The 12101-nt window shown below is 36.6% G+C and overlaps 1 protein-coding gene across 7 annotated transcripts in view; it reads left to right on the top strand.

The window, feature by feature from the left end:
• LOC107691953 (phosphatidylinositol-binding clathrin assembly protein-like) overlaps positions 1–12101 on the top strand; it is an 85438-nt gene that overhangs the window by 35377 nt on the left and 37960 nt on the right. For all 7 annotated transcript variants that reach the window (XM_016490809.1, XM_016490811.1, XM_016490810.1 and 4 more), the window contains one exon: positions 8343–8485. In XM_016490809.1, the coding sequence (XP_016346295.1) occupies positions 8343–8485 (143 nt within the window). The remainder of the gene's footprint in view (positions 1–8342; positions 8486–12101) is intronic.

Here is a 12101-nt window from a genome sequence, read left to right on the forward strand (position 1 = left end):
ATTCGGTTCAGTCGCAATGACTCGCTTATTAACAGTGATTTGCTGCCACCTGCTGGCGGTTTTAATTTCAAATTTCGGCTTTTTTTCTTTTATTTTTTTTTCTTCTTCTTTTTTTTCATGTTTTAAATCATTTCAAATATCAGTATTCAACGTTTTAGGTTTAATATATCAAAACATTATTTATGCATTTGTAATTGCAGGTTAAATGCATTCATGTCTTGCATTAAACAAAATACATGTGTGTAAATACATCTAAATGCCACTTCAGATGCAGCTTCTGTGTTGATTTCATTTGCTTGGTAACAGCCCAAATGTCTTATTATTCTAATTCCCTGATTAAATGTAAGAATTTGACTCAAAAGATAATGGACACTTTTAGAAAAAATGGCTTTATAAAGGTAAAAATGCCCATAAAATGCAAAAATCAGTTTAAACTTATTGGAAAAGATTCATTTCTATCAGTATGAACTGACCACCACACAGAATATGAAGAATATTAAAAACATTAGGAGTCTGGAGACAGGAGCTGTCTTCGGCAGTCCTTAAGGTACCAGCACGATAACACACTCAGCAAAATATCGTCTAATTATCGTTATCGATAAAATCCCATAAAATATCGAGATATAATTTTTTGTCAATATCGCACACCCCTACTGTGTGCTATTACTTTTCTAAACGATCAGACTTGCATTTTTTTTCTGTGGCAGGCGATACCAAAGACATAAATATAAGGAGGGACCTGAGCCATATCTAGAGACCAGAATATCAATAGACTTAAGTCTGGGCTCTTTGTACTTGGGCAAGTAAGCAGCCACCCAGAATAACCTAGTAACCACCTAGCAACCACCCACAACACCCTAGCAACTAGGGCTGGGATATTGATACAGGTCTCCAGATTCGATTCACAAGCTGCAAATTTGATTCCAAATTTGTTCCAATTTGACTTTGATTCATTTGTGTTTATTTTGGTTGCATATGAAATAAATTATTTCTGTTAAATGGATAGTTCACCAAAGAATGAAAAATTTTATTTACTCACCCTTGTGTTTATTCCAAACCTTTGTGTGTTCTGTGAAACACAAAATAAGATATTTTGCAGATTGTCTCTGTTGTTTTATTCATTCAGTGAAAGTCAATGGGGTCCAGTTTTGTTTTGGACCCCAATGACTTTTATTTAATTGTTTCAATTGAAGGTCAACTGATGTATCGGTTTTGCCGATAGTTGATTGCTGGAACTATCGGCTATCGGCATAATTCCATGACAATATTTTTCAGGATTGCGTTTGTTGCTAGAGCGGCTTCAGGCCAATCCCTGGTAACCCTTTTGGGCAGATACTCTTCAGATTTTGGTAGCCTGAAAATTAATTTAACTAGCCCAAATAAAAAGGCCACTTTTTTATATAGAAAATCAGATAGGAGTTGTCAATCAAAAAATATTTACAATACACAAATATCAAGGAATTCTATTTCATTATTTACAGGGTATCTGCAGAAATTGTAGAAATCAATTTAAGGCAATTTATGACCCTTTTTTAAGAGCTGCACAATTAAAATGAACACTGTTATGAGTGGGGTTGGACAATGTCTATGGTAACATATTAAGCCATAAAACCACATGATTCACATTTCAGCCTTTAAACCATTATGAAATTGGATGAATCAAAAACTGATTCAAAAACTGATAATAAAAAAATATTTTATTAATTTAAAACATAAATATTACTGTCTTAATTGTTTAAGTTTTTAGAAGATACATTAACTTCTTTCACATTTACAATTAGACGTGTTTGCTGCATAAAAATATGGGTCCATATTCGCACTGATCTGAACAAACAGCAGAAAGGCTTATTGGAAATGCAAATTCATTCTCTGCCACGAGGTGGTGCTTTAGTAACTGCCGGTAACGGCAAAAAGTATTCTCATAGCTTCAAACAATTACGGTAGAACCACTGATGTCACATGGATTATTTTAATTATGTCCTTACTACGTTTCTGGACCTTGATCATGGTAGTACCCTTTCTGTCTTTGCGAGGGTCAGAAAGCTCTCGGAATTCATCAAAAATATCTTAATTTGTGTTCTGAAGATGAACGAAGGTCTTACGGGTTTGGAACGACATGAGCGTAATTAATGTAGGGCTGCAACAACTAATTGATAAAAATTGATTATTATCGGTAATGAAAATCATCGACAACGATTCTCATTATCGATTAGTATAGGATGCCCACGGTGCACGTCCAACTTAAGCCGGTGTTCTGTCGATTTGTGCTACCCTGTCAGATTTTGCTACCTCCCATTAAAACGGTGGGTAGTACAATTCGACAACGAAAAATGCTACCTGTAAAATGATGGTTTATTAACGTCTACACCTACCACAAACCTAAACCTACCCTTACAGTAATGCAAATACAGTAATTATGTGTTATATTCGCGGTTGTAGATAGAAGGGATACAGCTACAGGAAACCAACAATAAATAATTTTTCTACCTATTAGATTGTGTTTTATTAAAGTCTACACCTACCCCAACCCTAAACCTACCCTTACAGTAATGCAGATACATTAAATATTGTTGTTCAGCATGAGAAAAAGGACGCAATATTCATGTGCGCATGCCGTAAACCCTGGTAGGACAATCTGACGGGTAGGATAAAATGTCAGGACACTGGTGCGGCGGACAGACGGAACACGGACAGAGGGAGACAATTAATACTCAGCGCAAAAACATTCGTTGTGCTGAAATATCTGTTGTTGAACGTCAAATTAAGTTTTTTTTAAAAATTTTTTATGAGAGTAGGAACTGTAAAGGGATAACAGCGTGTAATTGTCTGAATATAAATATCAGATGCTTCATACCCTCCTTTTACAGGATAAAGATGCACATATTTTATGAGAGTAGGAACTGTAAAGAGATAACAGCGTGTAATTGTCTGAATATAAATATCAGATGCTTCATAACTGCCTTTTACAGGATAAAGAAATGACAGTAGACGTGACTGTGATCAAAGTGAACGTGGTTTCCTGCAGAACATTACTCTCGCCTGTTGGTTAACACTGAGTTTGTGATTTTATTCGTCTATATTATCGTTTTAATTTTTAATGTAGAGATTTAAACTATATTCAATATACAGTGCTTAACAAATTTATTAAAACAAATTTATGTAAGGTTTTTAACAAATTATGTAAGGTTTGTGCCACTGCTGCTCTAAACTAACAGTATTGTTGATTACCACTAACAGTATTGGTGATTACCAAAATCATGTTTTAGCGTTCTGTATTGGTTAGTGCTCCAATTTGTGTAAGCTCTTTAGTAACAGTAGTAGGCTATTTCTAATGCTATAATATAATTATTGCTGTTATCTATGAAAGAAAGGCGGAAAGTGTAGCCTAGTCAAGCGCTTTATAGTGTTTTTTTTTTTCCTTCCCAGATGCCCAATTACAGTCAAAAAATACCTAAACAATGCCAGCAAGACTGCAAGCTGTTATGAAAGGCATAGGAGGCCATTTTTGTTATTATGTGAATGAATACTATTTATTTCAGTTATTTGTCCAATAAATGACAATAACATTTTTAGATTTAAACAGTTTTTTGACACATTCCTAAAATATTTGTGTTTTCTCTTTATTATGGCAGGTGGTCTAATAAATTGTTAAGCACTGTATGTTTTCATAGCATTCAGTTGGCACGTTTGTTTGAAGGACATTGGGCAGAATGTGGAATAGTGTGTTTTTGTCAATAAAATAAAATAAAAAAAGGAAATTGGGCTTTAAAAAAAAAAAAAAATCAGATTAATCGGGAAAATAATAATAATCGGCCAACTAGTCGATTACCAAAATAATCGTTAGTTGCAGCCCTAAATTAATGACAGAATTTTCATTTTTGGGTGTACTATCCCTTTAATCCAGCCATTTCGCGGTTCTTGTCTTTTCGTCCCCAACTGTAAGACCTTTAGAAATTATAATTAAGATGTTTCTTATGCCATTTAATGTATTTAAAGGGTTAGTTCACCCTAAAATGAAAATTAGTCCATAAATTACTCACCCTCAAGTCATCCTAGGTGTATATGACTTTCTTCTTTCAGACGAATCCAGTCAGAGTTATATAAAAAATTGTCTTTGATCTTTCAAGCTGTTTAATGGCACTCAGCAGGTGTTGCAGTGCATCAGTCCAAAAGATGTGAAATAAAAAGTGCTCATCCATAAAAAAAAAGTCTCACACAGCTCCGGGGGGTGAACAAAAGGCCTCCTGTAGCGAATCGATGCGTTTTTGTAAGAAAAATATCCATATTCAAAACATAATAATCACTGTAATCTAGCTTGAGCCAACAGTTGTACACGGAAGCAGTTCAGGGCTGATGACGTATGAGGTCAGCGTTGCGCATGCGCTGGTGAGTCTTGTGAAAACCAACGTTTGTTAACAGGAGCAAAGGAAGCAAAGTTTCCTTACTTTAGCAAAGAAAAACCAGTCTCCTCTTGGCTTATATCAAAATCCTCTGACATTCTTTACAAATCCTCGTTTTGTACTTTTAATTCGTCATTCGTCACTTCTGAGCGGCGCATGCGCAAAGCCGACCTCATACGTCATCCGCCCGGAGCTGCTTCCGTGTACAACACTGAGCGCAAGCTAGATTAAATTGATTATTATGTTTTAAATATGGTTATTTTTCTTACAAAAATGCATAGATTCGCTACAGGAGGACTTTGTTCACCTCCTGGAGCTGTGTGAGACACTTTTTATTAAGAATGGGCGCTTTTTATTTAACTTCTTTTGGACTGATGCATGGCAACACACGCTGAGTGCCATTAAACAGCTTGATAGATCAAAGACAATTTTTAATATAACTCTGACTGGATTCGTCTGAAAGAAGAAAGTCATATACACCTAGGATTGATTTGAGGGTGAGTAATTTATGGGCTAATTTTCATTTTTGGGTGAACTAACCCTTTAAGACTTTTTACGCCTTAAATTTGATACAACTAAATTGAAGAGTTTTTAAGGACCTGCGGTCCTGTGTTTAAGGCGGTAATACATTTTTGTAGCCCAACTGGAAAACACAATAGCCCCGGGATGTCGGGCTAGCAATTTTGCGAGCCCTGGGCTGAGAAGGCGTTGCTGTCCCTATACTAGATTAGAAAACATGTCTCGAGTCGGGATGTTCATTTTAACCTTTTAACCGGTTAACTGCCCGTAAGAATTTTGACCGATTAATACAATCAGTTAAACGGTTTAAAAAGTCATTTAATTATTTATTTTTTCAGTAATTTATCAAAATATTTAAAAAGGTTTGCTGCAGGGTTAAAATACGCTACGCGTATAAAAAATTTGTTTTTTAGTCGCGTATAAGTCGCATTTTATTATTTAATTCAGAAATAGGCCTAATGCCGATGCAAAATGTTTACAAACATTATAATAAACACTGTAAACATAGCTAGGCTATTTTAGTTCCCCTCACTCCACAAAAAAAATCCTTTCAATTAACAGTATTTAGAAAAGAACAAGAATTAAAAATATAAGAAGCTATAGCAATATAAATGACAAGCCAAAATGAATTAATTTAGGTTACAACGAAACTGAAACCAATGTTGGGTCTCTCATTCCACACAAATCAAATGTTTCCGTATTCGTGATGTATTTGAATGGCAAATTATTATTTATTATGTAGCCTACTTCAATCGTGTTCCAATATCCACATAAAACAAAATGTTTTGCATAACATCACGGTGGTGCGGTGATAATAGCCTACTTGACGGCACAGATTTACTACATATTTTTTACTACATAGTTTTTTTTTAAATTTTTTTCCATGTTTGACTGACTGTTATTATGATAATGAACAGGCTGCATTGTAGCAATGCTTAACTGTGTGTGCGCATGCGGCGCCGGCGCAATCACTTGAGTATTTTCCTTTATAACAGTGGAAGCAACTACTCCTTTTAGTCCTAAAGATAATCGGAATTGTAAAAGGTTTGCCTTTATTTGTGTACATTCACAATAAAAACAAATCTTTGTGCTTTTGTCAAATAAGCCTAAAGAAAAATAGGATGCCGCTTTCTGTCGTCTGTTTCCTTTCGCGAAGCACAAAAATGAACTGAAACTCTGCATACTAGGCTAGGCTACTTGTTGCACAGTTTTTCTTTCATTTTCTTAATTTATTATTTAAGTAAAAATATGTTTCTCGTATAGGCCTAGCTTTATTATGTTTTTCTCCGCTGGCAGAAGCGCTGCAGGTACGTGATGTGGTATGAAGACCATGTGAATCCTCATGTTCTGTTGTTTGCTGCTTTTTGCGCATGTAAAATGAATCCCCGGAAAACAAATGTTAGTATTTTTTAACTGGTCACAGACACTTGTCCTTTTTAATTCAATTCTAATTTAAAATAATCTTGTCGGTTAACAATTGGTTAACGAGCGTCGGTTGTCGGTTAGGAAAAATAACCGAAATGAACATCCCTAGTCTCGAGTATTTTAAACTTACCCAGTTTTGCAGTTGAATGTGTGCCTTAGCATGTTTACCTAAAATACTTTGATATACATGATTTATTTTAAGATTGTACAGTATGGCTTTGTTCTGTTGGGACATGGTTTTAATTTTACTTGTGCAGCTCTTAAAGCATCTTGAATTTGATTTAAAAACTCTGCAGATAACACTGTGTTATCCAAAGTGACTTATATTGCATTCAAGGTATACATTTTATTAGTTTGTGCATTCACTGGAAATCAATATTTATTTAACAGATATAATAATCATCTCAACCAATAACTGCTCTGTCGATGCCAACTGAGGTAAATGTTAAATTGCACTTTTGTGTTTCATTGAATTCAATGAAAATTATTATAAAGTTCCTCTATGTGTACAGTGTAGTGCATCACATCCTCAATTTATAGGTCATTTGTACCTCACTGGCATCCTGTAAGTGTGTTTTGTAAATGTATAGCCCATACTAGTTTACCATCTCTTTTGCCAGATCCTTGTGATTCATCATCAGACTCCAATTGGGAGCTGCACTACTTACAACTAGAACTCCCTATTAGAACAACAGACAGGCCCACAGGGCCAAAATCCGACAGATACGGAGGAGTCGTCTCCCTCATTACCTGCTCTGTGTGTGAAAAAATGTTTCTCTCAAGGGAAGGGGATAAAGAGATTTTCCTTTGAAGAACAAAAAAAGAACACTATGGGCTGAAGGAGGAATGTCTTCATTATGCAAACAGGAAAGAACAGAAACAAGAGTTTTGGAGCCTCTGATGGCGTTCAAGAGATGCTGCTTTCGGATGCGAGTACGCAAAGCAAAACTGGGATGCTGCTGCATATTTAAAGACGTGACGCTCTTTGGATCTTCTCTTGTCTATGAGTGTTGCATAACAGAACGACTGGGTTAGAAGCCTGTCTAACCCTTTGTGTAGCGTGCAGAGCGATATTATGAGAGTCCACCGAGATCTTCTTCCATTAGCACCTGCTGCAAATACTTTAATGTGTGTTTCATGCAATGCAAGTGTCCTGCTATGTTTGTGTCTGTGCTGTGTTTGAAACATCTTGTGCTGGATCTAGGGCTGAACGATTTTGGAAAACAACATAAAGCACTGACAAATAAGCCTGGTGTAAACATTAATATGAAAGTCAGTAACAAATCACACAAACTAAAGTAGATTGCAGAAATATAAAAACAAATCTGTTGCTTTACTACACTACTTTAGGTAATTCAAAGTCACTGTAATAAACATATGTAAACATGTGGACTGCACTTTTTAAACACTGTCCGTTTAAACTTTTTTTTGGTCGCGCCCCTCTTTAAACCTATAAAAAAATCTGACGCTGGATGACGCGACGTGACATGACAAAACTCGACATTAAACTGATGCCTTGTTCTATTTATGACGTACTGACACAAAGTTAAAATGATTTGCCATGGTCGCTTTGTCATGTCCAGTGTAGAGCTGTTGCGGCGCGACGCGACGTGTAGCGTCCGGTAAAGTCCGCAAACCGCAGACTTGGCAACACTGTAGCGTACCAACTTGATGCTTCCTCTGAAGACTGCTTAGATGTGTTCGACTTGAAGTAGCGCTGCTTATACGGCGTGTGCCATCAAAGTGCTGTGAGAGCTATAAGAGAGTGGACGTCTCCTTATGCTTTTTCTCGCCGTACTTTGATGTCATACACCGATCGATCTTCAAGTCGAACACACCTCTTTACTCTCGCGTGTCACGTGACCGAGTGTAATCACAGCCTATATCGCGATATCGTAAATGCAATTAATCGTTCAGCCCTAGCGGGATCTTTGAACCATTCGAGATGTGAATCAGTGATGCGTGTTGCTGTAACGTGTACCCCATGTGTATTTTCAGACTTGATCTACTGCACCAATGAGATGAATGTGAACGTGCCCCAGCTGGCCGACACTCTGTTTGAAAGAACCACCAACAGCAGCTGGGTTGTGGTCTTCAAAGCGCTCATCACCACACACCACATAATGATGTATGGAAATGAGGTGAGAGATTCTGCCCTGGTGCTTCATACTTTTTTTTCTTTTAACGTGGCCAATATGACACCTTTCTGTGCTGTTACCATTGAAGATCCAGCTCGGTCAAATTGACCCTACATGACAAATCACACCTCAGCAGTCACAATTTTCCTGTTTGTGACCGAGCATGTTTGAGACATGGTGACAGTAAAAACATTTTACTTTGCCGTCCTGTAAATCTGGTTTTAAGCTGCAGCAAATCGGTTGTTAAAAAAAAAAAAGTATTAAATGAGTCAAAGTGACCCACAACAACATGAAAGGACTGAACGAGTGGCACTCCTAAGCCCAGCTACATGCATAAATCCTCATCCAGGCATGTTCATCATGTGTACATTAGAATTAAATTTTCTTATTTCAAAACAAGTGACCCTTTGAGACCTCAATTGTCAATATTAATATTTTAAATATTTTAATATTTTACACTACCACTCAAAAGTGTGGAGTGTGGATTTTTTAACGTTTTTGAAAAAAAAGTCTCTCTTGCTCACTAAGGCTACTTTATCTTAAAATATAGTAATATAAAAATACAGCAAAACAGTAATATTGTGATTTTAATATTATAGTTTAACTGTTCTGTTTGTATTAGGGATGCACTGAATTTTCGGCCGCCAAAAATGATCAGCCGCAAATGGCATTTTCGGCTTTCACTCTCCCTCTAGCCGCCGTCACTGCACGGTGTGACTCCGCTTAATATTCCGCTCTATGAATGTGCATTCTGCTTATGTACAATCTCTGGTACCGCTCATGCTCACCGGAAAAGCAAAGTCCGCTAAAAAAAACACGCCGACAGGAAATTTCTATGTAGTATACTTGTTCCTGTTTGCAGTAGCTCTACTGTGCTATAACATGGCAGAGCTGGTAAAATGATGCTACCCTCCCGTTCACTGCTCTGCTCACATGCTCTGATAATAATAGCTTTGTAGGACTATACATTATTTGGGTAATTATTAAAAAAAAAAATTATTTGATTCTGTTGCACAGAACTGAATAAAAATAATACATTGATATTAATATATTTTCTGTCCAATTTTATTGTTACTTTCAATAAAAAGTGTAGTTATTTTATTGGCTTGTGTTTTTTCAATTCTGTGTCATTAAAATAGAGTTAAATTAAAAAGTTTTATAAAATTACTTTTTATTTAACAAAATTATAAATAATTATTACAGAGCATTTACGGTTTCGGTTTTCAGCCAAGTGCATCCAGAAGTTTCTGTTTCGTGTTTCAGCTCAGAATTTTCATTTCGGTGCATCCCTAATTTGTATGTATGTTTCTATTTGTATGTAACTTGTATGTATTTTAAAATTTAATTCATTACCGTGATGGCATTTTTTGCAGGCATTCGAAATCTGAAATCATTCTAATATGCTGATTTGTTGCTCAAAAAAAAAAAAACATTTCTTATTATCAGTGTTGCCGTGATGTGTTCTTTGAGGATTGTTTTCAGGATTCTTTGAGGAATAAAAAGTTTAGCCTTTACTTGAAATGGAAGTCTCTTGTAACATTATGTCACTACACACTGTCATTTATCATTTTAATGCATCCTTACTGAATGGAAGTATTAATTTCTTTCAAAAAATTTTAATGATGCAATATATTTAATATTTTTTATATATATTTTTGCACATTTAAAGGTAGGGTAGGCAATTTCGGAAAGTCTAGCATTAGCGAGTTAGCTTTGAAAGCAAGATCCCCACCCTCCCTGCGTAATCACTTTGCAAAGCCACGCCTCCCCCAAAACACACAAACGTGCTCAGACAGACCATAGACTAACCTGCGACACGATGAAAGATGGTGTTGGTGGAGGGTTGAATGCAACGCTGTCAGATTATCTCGTGTCTCATTCACAGATGAGAAAGCATTACAGTACCGCCTTTCGTAATGTTCGGACTGAACATTTTCATTGGATGAACATTTTATGGCCCTACGCCTTCCACAGATGATATAAACACACATAAATAAATTTAGACTGCTTAACTTGGCGATAGCTATCGGGATATATAGAGACTTTCAACCAGCATAACAAAAAATGTTTTTGAACCAAATCACCTACTCTGCCTTTAAATCAGATGCAGATCCAATTTCTGATTTGAGCCACATTTAACCGTGATGTTAGTGTGTCCTGTGTGTGTACATATAAAACTTAATATATTTGATTTCATTAGTTTTTGTATTACATCGTCATGGGGGACTGGTAGACAATATGTTAAACTCCTGTTGGATGTTTCTGTAGATGAGCATTTTGAAACTGAAATGAAAAACACTTGCAGCCATGTGCTGTTAGTACAATACAATGGTTGAGTTTGAAAGTGTGCACAGTTTAAATGCAACAACAAGAGTTAGATACTTATATACAGGCACAAACGCGTAGTCCACTAATGATAAACAGTGGGTAGGTGAGAACATGACACACACATACACATTAATGATATATACAGTTAGGATGTGACCTAGATGTGCACGTGGCCAGCTTAATGCATTGCTACAACATGAGCACCTTGCTACAGTATCTAAATGAGGACATACCAAATACTTGTTCTCTTTTTATGTAAAGCTAATTGTAACTATTTTACACACTACTTTGAAACAGAAACTTTTTTTTAGAATTAAAACACATTTATGGATACTTTTCACATTACATTTGAGCATAATTCAAAAGGACATTTTGTCAGTTTCAGATAACTTGTGGGCTTCAGTTAAACGGCGGTTAATTTAGCTCTCTAAGAGATTGCGTAAGTTCAGTGAAGGATTCATCTGCTTTAGATCAATAACTCATGAGTCATTTGCATGATACGTTAAAATAATTGCCTTAGGGTCATTTCTTTGTGAACTGGACTACACCAGTCACACTGTATGTTTGTTTTTAAGTGCAGCCAGTGAAGAAAACACGTCTATTGTATCGTACCATTGTTCTTTTACAGTACAACGTCCTTTTTATCTCATCACATTCAATTTAGACTGCAAGCTCACAACTCGGGTAAAATATAATTACATTTTCTGTGGCGCTGTAGATTCTGCAGGAAACAGTAGCATACGCACGCATAAAAACAATGGCAGCGCTAGTGACTCTCACATGTGTCCTTGATCATTCACTTGGGCTATAAAATAAAAAGTCCTTCACTTTAGGTCCTCAGTGTCAGCGATAGAAAGCGCGCAAGGACTGTCCTCCAGCACACCCTGTTCTGCGGCATGGTGGGGCACTAATCAGCCAGGGGTGGTTTTTGTTATCAGAGCTGAACGTCTGGTCCAGGTCGAGTCTGGTCTTAATCCTTTACCCCGTTATGGCTTGAAAAACACACGTTTGGTTATCGCTGTCCGTTGAGGAGCAGAAACGTTTGGAGGACATTTGTCTTGTCAGCAGTAGCCCTGTAAGAGGGCACAGGAAGGGCCAGAGATAAGGTGTTGTTGATAAGGGCATTTCCACATGCGTTTGTGCAAATAGGAGAGAAAAAGGACGATGTCACTCACTGATGGCCTAGATGCAGAACGCACAATTTGCTGTAGTGACGTCACTGGAAGCGTATGTTGTGTAGGGTAGAGATAGAGAGTGAAGGGGGGGGGGGGTTTTAAGAAAAATCTGGGTT

This window comes from Sinocyclocheilus anshuiensis, unplaced genomic scaffold (assembly GCF_001515605.1).
Source record: "Sinocyclocheilus anshuiensis isolate Anshui unplaced genomic scaffold, SAMN03320099.WGS_v1.1 scaffold426, whole genome shotgun sequence".
NCBI lineage: Eukaryota > Metazoa > Chordata > Actinopteri > Cypriniformes > Cyprinidae > Sinocyclocheilus > Sinocyclocheilus anshuiensis.